Source organism: Sylvia atricapilla, chromosome 9 (assembly GCF_009819655.1).
Source record: "Sylvia atricapilla isolate bSylAtr1 chromosome 9, bSylAtr1.pri, whole genome shotgun sequence".
Classification (NCBI taxonomy): Eukaryota; Metazoa; Chordata; class Aves; order Passeriformes; family Sylviidae; genus Sylvia; species Sylvia atricapilla.
In genome coordinates, this window is record NC_089148.1 from 13,602,869 (window position 1) to 13,621,620 (window position 18,752).

An 18,752-nucleotide genomic window follows, 5' to 3' on the forward strand; every position below is an offset into this window, starting at 1 on the left:
CTTTGCCTTCCAGGTCTTGTATTCCCTCCTTCCCCTTGCACAGAAAGCAGCTGGGAAACCAGGGCCATTTCTTCAGGGCAGAAATTCTGGGCATTTCAAATAAGGCATGATTAAATAAAAGATGAGTATCCTCAATGCACACTGGCAGAACACCTGAAGCAAAGCAGAGGTGCTACCAACCTGTCAGTGCACCCTCCACGACTTCACACTTTGTTAGTTTTATCATCCAGTTTGATCATTAAGAGTGCTCTGTATGAATAGAACATTTGCAGCTAGGTACAAGAAAATGATACATTTCTAGCCAAAGAAGTAAGTATATTTTTCCGAAAGTTACATTTAGGCAATATTCTATACCTAGGAGCATAAAAGGATAATCTGACACTTCTTAAAAAAAAACAACAACTTGGGTTACAGAGACAAAAAATAACAGTCCCAGCATTTGACAGTGACATTTCAAAATGCCAGTTCCTCTCACAAAAAGAGATGTAATGCTGCAGTCATATAGGATGGAAATTGAATACACATTAACAATGACACCATCTTTTAAATTACAAAGCCATGACTGCAAATTAAGGGGAAATGTCTGATGTATTTTGTTCATCTGCTTTTCATTAAAGCTGATCAAACAAGATCACTGAAGGAAAAAATACATTTTTAGGAAATTACTGCTTAATTTAATTTAATGTTGAAAAACAAAAGCTGTTCTCAGCTTTTATATTTTAAGTAAGTGAAAATATATTCTCACCAAGTGAAGTAACTCTAAAGCGTGAGCAAATAAATAAACAAGCTTTGTGCAGTGAACAATGTCTGGTCTTCATGTATTTCAGTACTTGTTTGTTTACAAGTACAGGCTGCCCTCTACCAAAAAGGGGGTTTGCTCCTGCAAACATTGCTCCAGTTGGTTGGACTGACCTATCCATTTTCCTTGGGGTTGAAAGGGCCAGCACGGATGCCTGGTAGTGGCAAGGGTGCTTTAGAGTCGCAGTACTTTAGCATCACAGTACTGGCAATAAGCAAAATGAAAACCAAATGAGGCATAGTGAGTTGAAAAAATTAAATTACTCCATTCTAAGCTTTAGAATACCAATAAGGCTGGACATTACCCCACTAAAAAACAGTGAGAGAGCCAGAAAAGGTATTCAAGAGAGGAAGAAGATTAATGAGTTATACGACACATTGAATTAATCTCATCCCACCACAAATTATAAACTCACTCCATGATCAGTCTGCTTCAAACTGGCTCACAGAGGCAAAATTCTCTGCAACCTGATAACCCATATGAACAAAGAAGAAAATAAAATTGGGCCCTTCACATGGTCATGTATACCATTCTTGCATTACCAAAAGTGTCTCCTACACCTGTGTCAGAGAACAATCATTACTTCAGCACATGTCATCCACAGGGGCTGCCTCACCTCTGGAGAATTAGTACCACTACAGTTACACTACTCAGCAGGGGTCAGCGTTAAGAGTGGCAGCACAAGGACTTAAGAGGGACTAAAAGGGACTTACTACAAAATTTATAATTAGTCTTTCACTACATGGCACTGAGGAGGTGGCTGGCTAAGTGTGCCACTACCCACAGTACTCATCTGCTCCTGTAGATTACTGTGTAACTACACTTAGCAGATCCATATGCAATTACCATGCAGCCTGCACTGAAGTTCAGAACATACAAATAATTACAAATAATTGTGAAAGGTCAGCTCTGTCATGACATGATATTCACCATGAGTTTTGTTGTTATCCTGTTTCACTTCCTCCTTCTACAAATTCTAACTCAAGGCCTGAGCTGGGCACACTGATTCAGCAATTCCAGCTGGCAGAGTTTTTGAATCCTGTCCATTAATTTAAAGGTGATATCCACCTTTGACACCTTCAGGTGAAGGAAGACTTCATCTCCTTCAACCCTGCTTGTAAAAACCCTTTTCTTTCACAAGGTGTGTCTAGACTTTCATTCACTTGGTCCAGCACTAAAGGCATGCAAAACTTGAGGCTTTTGCCACGATACAAAATGTTTGTGGATTTCTTCCATATAACTGCTAGAGATCTGCAAGAAAGATTGCTCGGAGAGTTTGTGGGATCTCTGTCCTCAGAAATATTCAAAAGCCATATGGACATGATCCTGGGCGGCCTGCTTTGCACAGAATGACCTCCAGAGATTCTTTCCATCCTCAGCCATTCTGTAATTCTGTGAAAGATGAAATTCTAGTTGCTTCTGGTTTTATATATGGAAAAATCAACTACACAAGGAAATAACCCTGGATAGTTATCTTTAACAACCAGTCCTCTGAACAGTAAAATCGTTCAACTATTAATGCAGCAGAAACATTTTAGGCCCTATTACAAAATTGTCCCGGTGTGCAATTGCATTTAAGGTTTTGACTTTATCTACTCTGGTTTTCACACCCCTTCAGAAACATTGCCAGAGAAGTTATTAAAAGTGGTTATGACCACATCCTGATGATATTGTAGCAAAATTCTGAGAATAAACTTCACTAAAGGAAATCTACATCCCATGCATTTAGTTTGAGACACTTGTGGATCATGTTTTCATAGAATTATTGCAAAAATACAAAAGCAGAGTATACCAACCACTTTGCAATCCAAAAGCTCAGTATCAAACATGAGAAAAAAAATCCTTTGTGATTAGATAAGGTGAGCTAAACGTTGATTAAAATCATTTCAAAAATGTGTAACAAAGTAACTACAAATTATTTTTTTTCGATCTGAAAGCACATACAGAAATGCAATAAATGCGCCCAACATCTTAAAAATTCAACAAGCGACCCAAAGCTCACCTGAGGCTGCGGGATCGAGGCCTCAAGGCTGGAGAATGGCGCCCTTCCTCATCAGTGATGCTCTCAGTACTGAAATGCTTTGTCAGGAAATGAAGTTCATCTGCCGTGGGCTGAAAGGGCAGCTGGTGCAGCTTCTCCTGAGATGAGCATGATGACTGAGTACAGAAAAAAATACAGAAAAGAAATGCACTAAACGCATGCATAGGGGTCAGCTAATGAATGGAAGAGGAACGGATTCTGCCAGACACTGCGCACTCCAGTGGAAAAGAAAGCTATTTATCAGACCAGGTGCCTCTTTTTATTGTTCTCATTAGGCTAAGACAATCCTAAATTCAATGACAGAGCTGGTGAGATCACCAAAACTTTGGGAGTAGGCTAGGGAACCACTGCATCTGATTGTGGAACCAGTACATCTGGTCACGCAGATAATTTACAGTGGGGAGACAGAAAGGAAGGCACGTGAGTACCAGCATTGCTCAGGAAAGGACAAGGAGGTTCCTGGAGTGGTGAGCAACTTTCTTTCCTTTTCCCTCATGTTCTCTTAGCTCAGGAGTTTCACTGGCATGCAGAATGCTATGGAGCTGTGTAGACGTAAGAGTTTTCTGCTGGTTACTGGCTCTCACTGGAAATTGCTATTGTAAATGGTCAGGATTTTATTTCTCCTTTTCATTACCCATCAGGATTCTTCTCTAACCAGGGAAGGAATAATAAAGTAAAGTATCTGACTTTGTTTTAATATTAACAAAGTTGCTCATTAGTAAGTTAAACATCTTATTCTTCTGCAAATAAACTCATGCATTTATATGACACATGTCCTGTGATAATAATAGACATGCAACTGTTTTAATACCTGAGATTGAAAGAAATATTTGTGGGAAATGCTAACAACATCAAAGTCGGACATTCCAGGGGAAAAAGCTGAAGGTCAACTAACAAATGTATTTTTTTGTGTGTGATTCTTCAATGCCCCTTTCCATTTTAGAAAAGTAAGAAAATAAATTACATAAGGACAAATTAAAAATTCTCTTTAAAAACAAAAGGTAAAAAGAAAAAAAAGAAGTGCTGAATAATCAGAGTAGCACTGAACAACACCAGTGGGCCTTATTAAAAACATCACCCTAAGTTCCACCACTCCTTATTATTTGATGAAATTAATTGTGTACACTGCTCCAGCAGAACAACTTTTCCTTTCGCTACAACAACCCTCACTTAGACTGGAAGCACCACATCCTAGTACCAGAAATATTGGTAGGAGGGAGTTATACATAACACATATGACCAAAGTTTTAAATCACCTAGCACAGGAAAGAAAGCGTATCTGTCTCTTGCCATATTGCTAGATCATTTGGATTGAAATTTTATGAGGGAAAAAACCCAATCAACCAACAAATCTGAGATAAACAAGTGATAAATAATGCATCTGTTCAAGTGGTTATTCCAAGTACTGTAAGCAACAGAAAATCAGGTGATAGAAGAACCTATAAACCTAAAGATCCTATTTTAGATAAAAATTTAATTGGCTCCAGATCCACTCCTACTGCACTGCACAGAGACATTTACAGAAAAGAACCCCCTTGAAAGCCTTGGGATGTGCACAAACTTCCCAAGTGTGCCTGGAACTGGAATCCACCACATCCAATGTTTTCTTCCAGGCAGGTCTATGTGGATGGACCAAGTTGGGAAGTCACTTCCAGCCCACTGTGTGCACCTACTGATGTTTACCCAGGAGCTGTATCAGTTTACCCTGGTCTATTCCACACTGAAGCCAAGAGAGTTGCAAGTATTTGCCCCTTTGCCCACAGCTGTTCTGCTGCCCAAACTGTTTATGCCAAATACAATAACTATTGTCTCCCTTAAGTACAGAACTATACAAGTCCTGTTTTGGTTTTCGGACATTTCATTCATGTCTTTGTTTATGTCTCAAACAATACAAGGAGCAGGAAGAAGAACCTGCCTATAAAAAAACCTCAAAGAAAAAGTTAGGTGACAGCTGAAATCCCATTCATGGTGAATAACACAGATCCTGCAATGGAGCAGGAAGTACTAAAGACATTTAAAAACCTGCATCAGCAGATACTCAAGTTCTGGCATTGCAAATATATGTCTGATTCAAAACAAAATTAAGGCAGGTTAGCACATAGTTACTTGAATTATGAAAAAAAAAAATCAAAACTTATAATCTAGAAAAATCATTAAAAACTTTATGTTTCCCAACAGCAAAATCGCTGGGGAAACAGTGCTAGTCAACCCATGAAGAGTCCAGTAAAATCCTCCCTCCACTTCCTCTCCCTAAAAGCAATCAGATCACAAAGTTTAGAATTCCAGAGAATAACTGATGAAGGCCCTGAAGATAAAGACCATGGACTTTTCTCTGCCCAGGGCTTCTCTAGCAGTATTAAGGTGTACAACCTTTCAATAAAAAAAGTATGAAAGCAAAGTGAAACACTTCTGAAGTATTGATTTTCAGGTAATCACATCACAGCACTCAATATTTGCAGCAGACTAATACAAATATCCCCCTGGTGTCTTAATTACAGATGCAGAATTAGCCAACTCTTCTCCAGTAAAAAAAAAAAAATCAATCTATATTACAGCTGCTTATAAATTAACTCTGCATCTAGAAAATGAAGCGCAGATTAACTGTTCAAAAGTAATTGTATACTGGCCCATCTAACTGATTATTTTATGTTCACCTAACTCCAAAGGTCTTCTCCAGCTTTTTCAGTGTTGGTCTGATGATACATCTGGTCTTCATGATTTGTATGGAAAGGGTAAATGTGGTTTGGTTTTGATTGAAGTGTCATCCCGCATTTGGAAGCAAAAAATAAATCAGAATCTACAGGTTCTCACTGACCGTAGACTAGGTAAATGCCTTGGATTGTTCAGTAGGTTGGTACAGCAGGTGATCCATGATCACAGAGATGAGGGCCAGCTCTTGCTCTCACACAAAAACTCAACCAGCAGGACACAGAACAGACTGTGCCCTTCTTGATATTTAATTTCCCACTGGCACATACACCAGAACAAAGGTGTACTGACTTCCTTTATCTTGCTTGGGAAAGAAACATAATCTTAAGGACTGATCCTATGAAATGGAAGCCCAAACTTCTGTTAAATTTGTATCTGCAGTTCTAATTCATTATATCCTTTGGACAAGACTCTTCACTACCTCTTACTTCAGTTTCAAAGTCTATGCAGGAATAACACTGCTTATCAACTTTAGAGGTGTTATTCAGATCAATTCAAATTAATTCTAATCTGTGAAATACTGAGATAATAGGATTGACTTAGAAATGTAATACCGGGTTTAATAGCTCCAACAATTGCATCACTGCTTACTAAACAGCCCATTGCAATGTCTTTCTACTACTGAACCAGCAAAACGACTAGAGATGAGAAAATTGGTCACTTAGGAGAAAAGTTTTGTAATTACATGCTTCAGCCTATTGCCTACATGAAGTTGAATTCAGGTCTAACTACAACTATCACTTTTATGCTTCTCATTACACTTCTCTGTTACCCACACTTGGAAAAATTACTATTTGAATTGATGCTTTCTATGCGACATGTCTATCTCAGATTTGTTGGATTGTTTGGGTTGTTTTTTTCATATGAAAACATCAATCAAAAAGATCTATCTATTTCTGGGAACATGACAAGAGTAGGATATGTTTTATTTCCCAGGCCAGAAAGCTGAGAACTTTCTAAAAGTCGCCTTGATGTCCCGATTTCAAAGCAAGAACTGATACTTCCAACAGATTTTTGGTGCTGTTACTCTTTCTCTCTCCATGGGCATCCATCTCAAGTCTGGTCAGACTACAAACTCTTGAAAAAGTACAGTTTGGCCTCCAAAGGTGCCTCTTCACAAGCTGGCACAATGACTACTAATGACCAAGCTATTTGGATGTCATCCATATGGAAAGTAACTGTACTTGCTCCGTGCTCCCATAGCTTGCTCCCAGAAGAGAACTTAGATATGGATTATGCCCATAAAGACTTAACCTAAGACTATAAAGGGCAAAGCAGAGCCCCTTTTTAACAGCTGTTCTCGAGTGCTTGAATATATAATAATGTGTGGCAGTGGAACCAAGGACATCTTTTTCATGTACATTTTTCTGTGCTCCTGCCCACATAACTGTTTGCACATTGAGATGAAGTCACCTGGCATCCAAGGAGACAAAAAGCACCCCAAATTCAACAAGAAAACAACTGTTTTGAAGTTCAGAAGATAAAAAATGGTAGAAATTGCATGAGCTAAAGTTTGCAACAATATGTCTGAACAAATGAAGCTACAGAGATGAGATTAACAATGCAAAATCAAATTTTAATCATATCAATTTATACTAAAAGGAAACTTTTGACCCCAATTTCTTCCTTTTCTATATAGACTGAATTTAACACACCTCCAAAAAAACTCATAAATTTGTGTTTGAGAGGCACTAGAAAGTTTATGGAAGAACTTAGAACAGCTCACAAGGAAAACAATGATACAATTTAAGATTCGCATAACGTCCTACTGAGTCCTAATTAATAATAAATAATTAAATAATTAACACAAAACCAGATGATCAATATTATGGAAAGAGGCAGTGATTTGTTACCACACAATTGAAGACGCCATAAGACACATACAAAAGCATGCTACATTAAGTCTATACTTTATAGTTCTAATGTTTCTATGTTTGTTTTTGCAAGGTTCTCATGTGGATAACCACAACGCCCAGCTGACTTAAACTGAAGAGTAAGATTTATTTTAGGAAGCATGTCAGAGTTACAAGGGTTAATATGGTGCTGCCAGCTCGGTGGTATTGCTGAATGAACTCACGCAAACTGCAGCCAGCCTTTCTAATGATGGGTGTAAGAACTGAAAAGCTTCATTAGGAGGTTCAAATTATTGGAGTGCAGGAACAGATGTGGCTTATCAGTTTTTCTATCTGCTAGCCTGAGAGCAGAGGTTTTCAGACTAAGCACTTGAAAGCAGACAAGAATTTCATTTCCCAGTTACAAAAAGCTGAGAGGTGGAAGGTATTTGTGCACTATCTCTGAGTCCTGCCACTTGGGAGACTTTGTGCCTCTTAAATGATCACTTGAGCCAAGTGCTGCACTGGGATTTCACCAATGCTAAAGGCAAAGTGCAAGATGATAGGAGCTGGGAAATGGAGGAAAAAAGCAGCAGAACAAATAATTAAAATAATTTGAAAAATTATTAGTATATTAAATAACGTTAGCAAAACAATGAAGAAAGATCCAGTATTTTAGTAGAGACTCAGAAGCTGATTTGTTAGGGTGTATTTGTACAAACGGAATCGCTTGGAAAAGTCTGTCACTTACTGAAACTGTTGAACTGGGAGTGTTTGTTCCATATCCAGACGAAGGAAGGGAGGCCAAGGACCAGCGGCGTCCATCCGTTCTGGGGAAAAGACGGAAGGGAAATTATAGTCAGGAACACAGCAAGGCCAGTTCTTGAGAGAAATAAGCTATTTTCTCCTCTCTATCTCCTAACCTCACGCTTTTATTAATGCCTTGAGTTATTCAGATAAATCAGGTATCCCATTTACAATCACACTTGTGAAAAAGCAATTGAGTAAGTTTTAAAAGCATAACTAAGTGTCCTCAGAAAAGCTAAAGCAAAGGGCCAGCAGAACCCTGCACTAAGTAGAGGTTTTGTACTTGTACAAAATTTAGAGTTTCTAAAACAGACAAATAAGAACAGCTCCTTGCAAACTTCTTTGAAAAAGACACTCATGCTTACCATGCTTATGTAGCTCATTGTCTTCCAAATTAAGATTCAGACTGAGGACCAAAAAATCACATTAGATCAAGAATCAACTGAAAGCAGATTAATTTGTTTACCTACTCAGAGGGCATTCTGCCCAGCACATCGCCTGGCTTGGCTAGAGAATTGAACCCACAACAGCAGATAGGAACAGAGCCAAGGGGCCCACTCCAAACACATGCATAAATCACAGAAATCTCACCTAGAGTCCCTTCTCCTCCAGTCATTATAACATTAGTAGTTATTTCCCTATCGTAGCCAAATAAACATGTCTCTCAGGGCAAACATCCAAAACATTGTGGAGATACTGCAGAAAGGTCTTGTTTTGCCAGTATCAAAACTGAAGAATTGAGGAGCTAAACAAAAGCTTTGAGAAGAATCAGTGCTGCCCTCCCTGAAACCCTGTTCTTCCCCAAACCCAGTCTCAGTGAGGATGGAAACTGAACTCCATTCAGCTCAGTGTCACAGCTTTTTTTCTGTCTCTGATCTATTTTCCCACATTTTGTGTCCTTAAAATGGACAGCCATGTCCCGTTGCACAGTGGGATGGATGTTAGAAGTCTTTTCCTCACATCAATTTCCATTTGCTTGGGATTTTTCTTGCAGCAGATTATCAGCAACCGGTCATAACATGAAGCTGAATTAGAAGAGTTCTAACTCTGGAGAGATATAGGGGGGTCTGGTACACACAGATATAGTGCATTTATGCAAATGCATTATAAAATAGGATACTCAGGACAGGTCTGAAAAAGAGATTATAAAAACCTCAACTGTTATCTTCACAGTAATATTTCTGATCCCACCACACCCATGAAGCCTCATCTCCAGAAAAAGGTTCAGTGCCCACCAAGACAAAAAACCCTGTTTACAGTTTTCCCAGCTCTAGTTCTTTTATTTTCAGGCACTGATACACACCACTCTTTGCAATCTATCTTAGAATGACAGGGAAATAAACTCACTGTTCCACATCACTGAAAGAATATTTTGTCAACAGAGTTTTAAAAAGACTCATACTTCATGCATTAAAAAAAATAATAAGCCTGTAATGCAGATTTTTATTGCATGCCTGTGTTACAGCTAAACCCCATTAAGCCACAGGTGATATTTTCTCTGGCAAGACAATTAAATGTAAAAGAACAATATCAAAATAATTTCAAGTGAAATGGAATCTCTTTCTTAACCCTGAAAAACAACAACTATCTGCATTACAAAGTTGTTGCATGCTGTGGTAAGGGATTGAACACCAAACTTCAATAATCTTCATTGAGTTCCTTGTAACATGCAGGGGCACTGGGTAAATATTTAGGTCAATGATTCAACCTCACTTTGGATCCTCAGTCCCAAAGCAAAACACTCTGTTGCTTGCTGCACAAGTTACTTATTTCTAGCAAAAGCTTGATTTTTTTTTAAAACTGGATTACCTAAATGGTAATTGAAATAGCTTCAGAATTTTCATTTTGACCCAGTTAAAAGTAAATATCTTTCTCAATTAGAAAATTCCAGCACACCCTTTCATGCTTAAGCTGTTTTCTGCTGATGCAATCCAGGCAAGCAATGTGCTAAGGAGTCAGGACAAACATATCAGCTCTACCCTAGCAGAAAGAAGTGGGACAAGAGTGAAAATCTTCAAAATCAAGGAAGGGGAAAAGACTTTGCAAGCAAATTCCTCCTGCATTTATGCAAAGCATTTCAATGTACTTTAGTGTTTCGTTAATAAACATACTCTTTAGAGAGACAACATGCAATATTACTTCAGGATAGGACACTTGGAATGAAATCTTTAGGTTTTTTATTTATTATAGATGCTTTGCTAGCCAAACAAAGACATGCAAACAAACAATTTTGCCTCTAAAATGACATTTCAATTAGTTAATTATGGAGGTGTTTTTATGGCAGCTAAATGCTATTTCATGAAGAAGCAGATCTATTTCAAACAAGGAGTTAGAAAAACCACACATCTTCTCCAGAGCACTACCTGTTTATCATTTTAAGCCAAAACGTAAAGATTTTCTGTTTCTATTACAAAGACTAGAAGCTGAATGCCTAAATAGGGTTGTTACAGCATGAACTTGTTAGGGACACGTGCTCAGCTGCACAGAAGCACAGTTCACACACAAACACAAACAGCAGCAATGGGATACACATTACCTGTCTGCTCTGTGTCCATGGCTGTGTGGAAAAAATTGTACAATAATTATGAGAGAGGGAGAAGTAAATGATGCAAGTGATTTCTGGAGAAAAAAAAAAACCTTCACCTTCTGTTACTGGTATTCCTCCAAGATCAGTTTTAATATGAGCAAAATTAACCATACATTTCCTTATTCCAACAGGAAGATTCCTGCCCATGTTGTGGCTATGACACAATCATTGGAAGAGTTTCTTCTAAATGAGGGATTTGTAGTCAATCACAAGTCAGACTAAGGTCAATCTTGCAGTAAATTGTAGCGGCTTTACAATAGCACAAGCTTTGCAACAAGTTTCTCATTCCATCTCAAGAAAGAATGCATCACAGGACTATAATGAAAGAGTGCAAATCACAAATTATGTCCAAACAGGATAATAAATGAAGAAATTACACCACTAATAAAAGGCAGAAAATCAGCAACAAGTAATTCCTGTGATGGCAATGGCAGGAAATCAGGCAAGGGCCATCTCTTAGCCCCATGCAATGTCAATGAAAAGGGTACTGTGAAATACCCACTTCTCTGGCACCACACTTGTAATTCCTTAATTCTATCATACAGAAGTTATTCAAATACCAGTATGGGGCAATCTAGCATATATCTGTTGTTACTGCTGGCATAGCTATTCAGGCTGTAATGCAAGCAGAAAATAGAAACAGGTTTCTAAAACAAGCAGTGCTTAAGTGTTCTCTTCCCTGGCAGAAAAAGTAAAGAGAGGAACATGCATACTAGAAAATGAACCACTGTACTCAATAAGGCTTAGCCCTTATTCACCTATTTCTTTAAAAATTAGATTTAAAAAGTGGGAAAGTATGAAAGGGCACTCTTCAGAGTTTTACTATTAAAACATTTATTTGCTGCCTGAAGTTTTAGAAAGCCATACTGAAGGATCAAGTTGAAACATGATGTTGAAAAATCATGTTAAGTTTTGACAATAACTTCTGGTTCTACTGCAACGCTTCTATCTTTTACATCTGGTGAATATATCTAGATCAGGCTTTAAAAACAAATGTGGATGAGTCCATTTGAATTGTTTAAGCAGCAGGTAAAGCACTAATTTTCCCTCTGAGGCAACAGGAAAATACATATCCAGGCTCTTACACTTCATGTGCTGTTAAAAAGCTTTTTCTTATGTAAGACCAGAAGCCCAAAGTCTGCTTTAAACAGAATTCAAGGACACCAAGTCTTCTAGCAAATCACCTCAATGAAGAAATGCTCCAGGACTTTCCTGCCATTCAGATAGAGTGTACCTTATTCCATCAAATCCTAACCTTTTATTCTTCTTTGAAGTTTTGAAGCTTGTAATTTTTTCTAACTAGTCCTCAAGCTAAATCTGTCTTTCTCAGAAAACTTACTTCCACTCAGGATGATCACCCATTTCCCATTCTCAGACCATTTTAACACAGATTGGGGTTTTTTCAGCTAAGGCAGAGTTTAACAAATCCAAATATCTTCCTCACACTTGTATCTAATAACCCACCTCCTATGCACAAACCCTGCTTGGGAGCTCTCTAATTTCCTGGTTCTTTCTTTCTCACAAAATTTAACTTTCTGTATCATTATCCATTTCTGCCTACCTGCTGGGATTCAACATTCAAATCACCCTTTTTCTGCTTTTCCCAGCTGTCTGTATTCTTTCATTCCTGTTCCTTACACTAAACCCACCACTGTGGTATCAGATTTCTTTCCAGCAGTTTGATACACCACATGACCAGCACCTGTCCAGCACTTGCTGCAGGACAGATGACAGCTTCACATTTGGGTCTCTCAGTGCTGCTCTTGCAGACGTTCTTGTAGAATTGCAATTTCAATTACCAGCTGTTTTCCTCACTGAGCAGTAATGTTCTCTTGACACCAATGCCCAAGACAGCAGAGAAAACTTAAAGAGTCACTACCAGTGAGCAGGCAGGGAATGAAGACACAGAGTTATGCACACCTAATTTAAGGTATGTTTATATTTGTGAGCAGACACAGCAAAGAAGATCAGTACATTTTCAACACCTCACCGAGAACAACATCTAGAACTACAACTACCCTAATCATGACTGGCTTTAATGTCACTTTGACTAAATAATGTGTTGTACCACATGCCCTACACGTCATTCTTCTGGGAGAACGCTGCCTCTTCCCTAGGCACCATTAACTATTTACTTTACTTTATCTTTTTCTAGGTCTGAAAAGCACCTAATACATTCTGTATGTATGTAAGATGCAATCCATAAGGAATAAAACAAAATAAAATTGGAGACATCAAAGAAAGTAAAATGCAATCAAAAATGTTCTAACCCATAGGCCATTTATAAATAAAGTGTATAGATTATTTGCTTGCCAGTCCAAAGAGAATAGCTCTTGCCTTACCTTCGGGCAGGAACAAAGGAAAAATGAGCAGGAGCATTTGGAGAGAAGTTCCTGGGACTGTCCAAGGGGCTGCTACCTGTTTAAGAAAGCAAAAATTAACAGTTCAAAACAATTTTGTTCACATTTGTAACAAATAGAGTAAGTTTTCAGTGTTCTGAATGACTTTGAACTGCACATTGTATTCACAAATAATTGAAAATATGGAGCTTTGAGTCTTTGAGTTTTGAGCATTAGTTTGCTGAAGAAATGTTCTGACACAGATGCACAGAATTTTTCCTCCTTTTAAAACAATTCAAAGGATATGTTTCATTTCCCACTTTCAGGTAAGTAATGTATCACCCATAAACAATAGAGTTTTCTAATATTTTCCAATAATTTCTATCTACAAGCTTTTCCTAACACTTGTCAATGAAGAACCTGAGCTAGAAATGACACTGATGACAGTCTCAGGAATAATAAACAGTAAGAAAACATTTCTTCCCAATGTATGCTAAGGCTGAATGTAAAATTCACTGGGAAAAAAAAACAACAATCATAAACCATGAAAACTGCACATGCTAAGAAAAGGGCTATGTACATGTAAGCTGTTGAGGTAAAACCTATCAGCAGTCACACAACTGCAACTTTTCTGAAAAAGTACTTTACCATTAAAATGAAAGTACCAGCTAAACTATACAGAAAAGAAGAAAGAACAATTTTTGGCACAAGTGGGTTTTTTTCCTCAGGGTTTTGTCATATGGTGTGGAAGCATGGTGAGTGTTTTTATTGCAACGTATTTTATTTCAAAGTAAAAAGCAACTATCATACAGAAGGCCCTTCTGAAAGCCAGGATCACTTCCAAACTAACTACAGAAATATTTGAAAGTTATGGATGAATTTAGAAGCTTCACATCAGTGAGTGTGCTTTCTATTGGGCATGAAGTGGTTTGCTCTGTCCTATCATTAATACGGGCACTGAAGGAAGAGAAACTATCCACAGTAAACATGTGTCAACAGCAATTTCTTTGTGCAAAGACAAAAATAAAGCACTAAAATAAGACCACGAAAATGAAATAGATTCTGGAAAAGCAATACACTGCAAGGTACATCAGAAATAGTTTTAAATTTAGATCTCATATAAAATGGCTTTATTTTAAAAGCCATGTCAGAAAGTCAAACCTCAAGTAGGAATCATCTGCAAAGGACTTGTCTCTGTTTCAAAAGCTCAAGTTGTCCGGCTTGCCCCTCAGGGCAGCAGTGATTTTGAGGTTACAGTCCCATCCTGCAACCTACTGAAGCTTATAATTGAGCTTATAATTAAGACACATTAATTTCGATCCCAGTTATCCACAGGCTTTTGCTGTTCCACTGAGAAGGAGCAGAATATAAGCACAGTTGAAGGTAACATTCCCTCAAACTTTAGCCTTACAGATGGGTCCCAAAAGTCTGCAGCAGCATCTCTGCACAAATTCTGTGAGCAAGGTGTGCACACCTGGCACATGTGTCAGGGCAGGGAGGAGGAGGAGGAGGAGAGGGGGAACAGGCTGATACCTCCTGGGGTATGAGGATGGCCACAGTGCAGCACAGGCCAGCAAACTCCATCTGGTCTGCAGGGCTACGAGGGGAAAAATAGCAGCTGGTGGAGATTAAACCAGCCCCAGGCTGATGTAACATGTGCCATGGGGTGATGAGAGAACTGGAGAGGTAAGTGAATTCCAGACCACTCCACAATCTGCTTCATCAAGAGCAAACTAAATTAAAAACAAAGAGTTTGAGCAACAGGTTTGTTTTCCTCTGCCTTGCTTTTCTTTTGTATTGTTAGTTAAGACTAACAACGGGTTCACACCTTAATACAGCACAATTCAAGTCTTCACCCAAAACTGGATACTCTTGAACCCATTCCCAGTATATCCCAAGTGCAGAGGGGAGAGAGCGATCAAAAATCTATAGCTAAATAACTTTTGGTGTTTCATTTATTAATTCATTTTAATTCTTATGGTCACAGTAGAAAGCCAGAACCATTTTGCTACTTTTGAGCCACAAGAAGATGGAGAGATCTGACAGTCCCAGTCCAGGAGGCACTGCAAGCTTCCAAGGAGATTGAAGAAGTCACCAAAGTGAAGAACTGAGTCATGCATGAACACACATGTCCTGGTAGCAGCACATGCCTTAGGGTGAGGGTCACCAATCACTTGCTAGCAGAAAGCTGAAGGAGCATTTTAGAATGCAGCAGGAGCGAGGCCTTTCCATGGTTATGCAGATGATCTAACAAAGCAAGGAAGGCTGCCAGCTTTGGTGGAAATCTTGGTCTTTGCCTTCTCATTTTTCAAGCTTTACTGACAATGAACACTACTGTGTCAAGATGATAGTTTTGAACGAAAACCTCATTGCCCAATCTTGTTATAAACAAGCAATGAACTGTCATTGCCTTTTTATATCTTCATCAATCTTTGAACTTCTGGGGTATGATCAAAATGTAATTTCAGAGTGACTGAGCAAATTGGGTAATGACAGTTTTTAAATTTTGAAATTAAGTATGTGGGTGTTCAAACTCTTCTGAGCCTGCACTGTACGGTACAGATACTACTAATTTTTGAGCAACTCCTTTTTTAGATGTATATGGCATATTTCCTTTCAGACACTAGAATTTTAATTAGATCCCCTGTGATTTGCTTCTAGTTTTAAAATGAAAAGCAATTAGTTTTTCTACTCAATTCGATGCTGGGTGAAACTTTTAAAACAACAACAGGGAGACAGGGAATTTCTACTTTCCCTAGAATTTCCCAGCACTGCTGCATCTGCTGTAGCTGAAGGTATTTTAATAAGAGAAGCCTGAGTGCAATGGACTCGTTCACCAAGGCTGATCGAAACCCTATTTATTCTGCAGCAAAGGTAGATTCCCCTGTTGCTCCAGGGTTATAGTTGGCTACTGCTGAACCTGAAATGCCTCTGTCTCAAGGGAGGCTGTTACACAGAATGATTGCCCATTAGGTAAATCAACACAGCTACACCAATGCCAATAACTCAGGCAGGAACCTTTACATCTTCCGGACACAGGAAGATGGATGCAGCCAAAGCATTTGTAAATCCACTGCCTTCAGAATATGAAACCAGACCTTACAGGCAACAACAGTCTCAGCTATCCCCTACAAGCATGAATGACACTCATCAGATAGGTTATGAGTCCAAAAACTCACCACACAACCATGTTGTAAAACCTCCTTCTGAGAGCCATAAAAGTTAATAAATAAACACAAAAGGCTAAGTTTTTGTGGTCTTCTATGCAAGATATTCAAATTACTTGCTGAATATTAAAGCAAAGAGCTAAAGGTCATATGCACGCTACAGAATTAGATGCCTTCCAGCACACACAAATTTCAAAATTATCACAATATTTAAAGCACCCTGTGTACCACCAGTCTCATAAACAATGAATGCCATGGTGCTCTCACAGCACCCAAGGATCACAGGCATGACGTGCTGATGAACCTCAGCTCTGATAACCAGGGCAGGATCTAGGGTGGGATGTTACATACCCTGCACACTCTAAAAATAATAAATAAATAGGCACCTCAGCAACAGTCATTTTTCTGCCAGAAGGAACTTGCAGTGTAACAGCAAAATCATTTAATTCAGTAGCACAGTGCTGCCTGTGAGCAGCTCCCTCCATGTGCCATTACAGATGGGAGCAGGGCAAAGTCCCAGCAGTGACAAGTGCCTCCCCGGAAATCAGAGAGCAACCTGGCTACTTTACAGCTGTGGAAAATAAATTTAAAATAGCCTGAGCCTCAATTTTCCAGCTCTAAGTACTTGTCTCTTTACTACCAAATTAAAATGTTACTTCTTTGATTTTAAGATTTTTGATTTAAAACGTAATCTGATAGCAATTTAGTTACGAACCTTATGGCGTAACCTCTGCAATTTTCAGATTTTAAAAACTGGATTCAAAGAAATAGAAAAAAAATGAAGGAATACACATGTACCTCTTTACTTCCCCCTCTCATTTCAAACAAAAAGAATTTAGAAAAAAGGCAAAAATTTCAAACTTGCATTCCTAAAACAGGCCACTGCAAGTTTGGGAGACTAAACCAGCAGAGTGACTTCCCGATGAGATGTAGCACTTTATGCCAAAGTACTAGGTCATTCTGGAAAATGCTATTTCATACAGTTTGAAAACTGAACTAGCACACTTAAGTGCTCTTGATTCAGAAGTGATTTCATGGCAGGGTTCAAAATGTTTGGATGTACTTCTTTCTCAAATGTTGAGAGCTCTTAAAGTAATACTTTTCTTCCAAATTTTCTAGGATATGAAGTTGCTTGGCATCTTGTTGAGACACTGTTTGAGACACTAAGTCCCTCTGCCTGGATCAGTGCTCAGGAGGAGGTGGGTTTGCCTGACAGAAAGACAACTCTCCTGCATCTCACCCACTGGCTTTTACATCACGTGCAGGAGAGTAACTCCTGACATTACTACTGCCTTACAATACATACAGGAATTCATTTTAGTGTGGTGCGTAAACAGAAACATTTTAGAAAGCCTCCCTGGTTTCTCTGCCTGCTTGCTGTTCCTTTGATTTGTAGGAGAGGCTCAGAATGGGCATTAAGAAGACAAGACAAAAGTTCAGGACAAAAGAGGCTTGGAGAGAGGCACCAGTATTTCTTAGTAACTCATCACTGCGTGTGCCTGAACAAACAGACTGACAGACTCTGTTCAAATACTAAACAAATATCACAGCCTGTTCTCAAATTCACTCCTCATATATGATATTTTTTAAGAAAATATTTGTGACTCTACTCTAAATTTCATCTACTTTTGTCTCTTGAATAAATTACTATTTCCCAGGGAAGGCTCCTAAATATAGTACTGGTAGATAACCAAAAATACAATTAATTCATCTCCCTGTGAGCTACTGGCTACTTTTGCAGGTAACAGAGGATGTTCTTTTAATTAATAATTTTAAATCCCATAGGCAACATCAGGGAAGAAAAGGAAATATTTGAAAAGTGGCACACCACTGAGTAGTTACTCTTCCTTTCAGAAGACACTCAACTCCTAATAAATTACAAGCTTATAAGCCTGAAACAGCATCAAAAACACCAGAAGAAACTTAATTTTTTTAACAGACAGAGGAGAAGAGCAAATAAAAAGAAAATAAAATATACAGGTTTCTATTATGAACATTTCTGCTTTTGTTTTCTGACCGATGATCATGTCAATATCTTCTTGCAATCTCCCATGCATTTCTTTTCTCAGTTAAAGGCTTGTAGAGTTAATTTAGAATTTAGTGAAACCAATGCATATATGAATTCAAAGCAAAAAGCACAATGTAACTAAGTGGAGACTCTCTACCCAAAAAATGCCTTGTTTAAATGAAATTTTACAAAATTATCACTACCATAACCACACACAATAGCAACAAGGGAGTTTGAAGTAGAAGGAGATGGGCTATACACATTTTTGGCCCTGCATTTTAGTTCAGATTCTGAAGCAGGAAATGCTTTTAACATACCAGCTTTTGTTAACATTTTAATTTGAAAATCATGAGTCATTTTAGAATAACAGTATACTTAAAGCATGTTCCTAGCTTTCCATGACTGGGCTTTTTATAGCATCCCAAGAAAATGTGGCAGATTTTTACAAAAACTTAAGAATGAA

General features: G+C 38.4%; 2 protein-coding genes across 8 annotated transcripts in view; one reads left to right on the plus strand and one right to left on the minus strand.

The window, feature by feature from the left end:
- PRDX1 (peroxiredoxin 1) overlaps positions 1–18,752 on the plus strand; it is a 354,741-nt gene that overhangs the window by 89,033 nt on the left and 246,956 nt on the right. The gene's annotated exons all lie outside the window — the stretch shown is intronic.
- MAST2 (microtubule associated serine/threonine kinase 2) overlaps positions 1–18,752 on the minus strand; it is a 186,510-nt gene that overhangs the window by 46,059 nt on the left and 121,699 nt on the right. For 5 of the 7 annotated variants that reach the window (XM_066324943.1, XM_066324946.1, XM_066324947.1 and 2 more), the window contains 4 exons: positions 13,118–13,193; positions 10,725–10,745; positions 8,133–8,211; positions 2,802–2,956 (listed from right to left, as the gene is read on the minus strand). In XM_066324943.1, the coding sequence (XP_066181040.1) occupies positions 2,802–2,956; positions 8,133–8,211; positions 10,725–10,745; positions 13,118–13,193 (331 nt within the window). The remainder of the gene's footprint in view (positions 1–2,801; positions 2,957–8,132; positions 8,212–10,724; positions 10,746–13,117; positions 13,194–18,752) is intronic. The other 2 variants (XM_066324945.1, XM_066324948.1) reach the window with 1 other exon arrangement.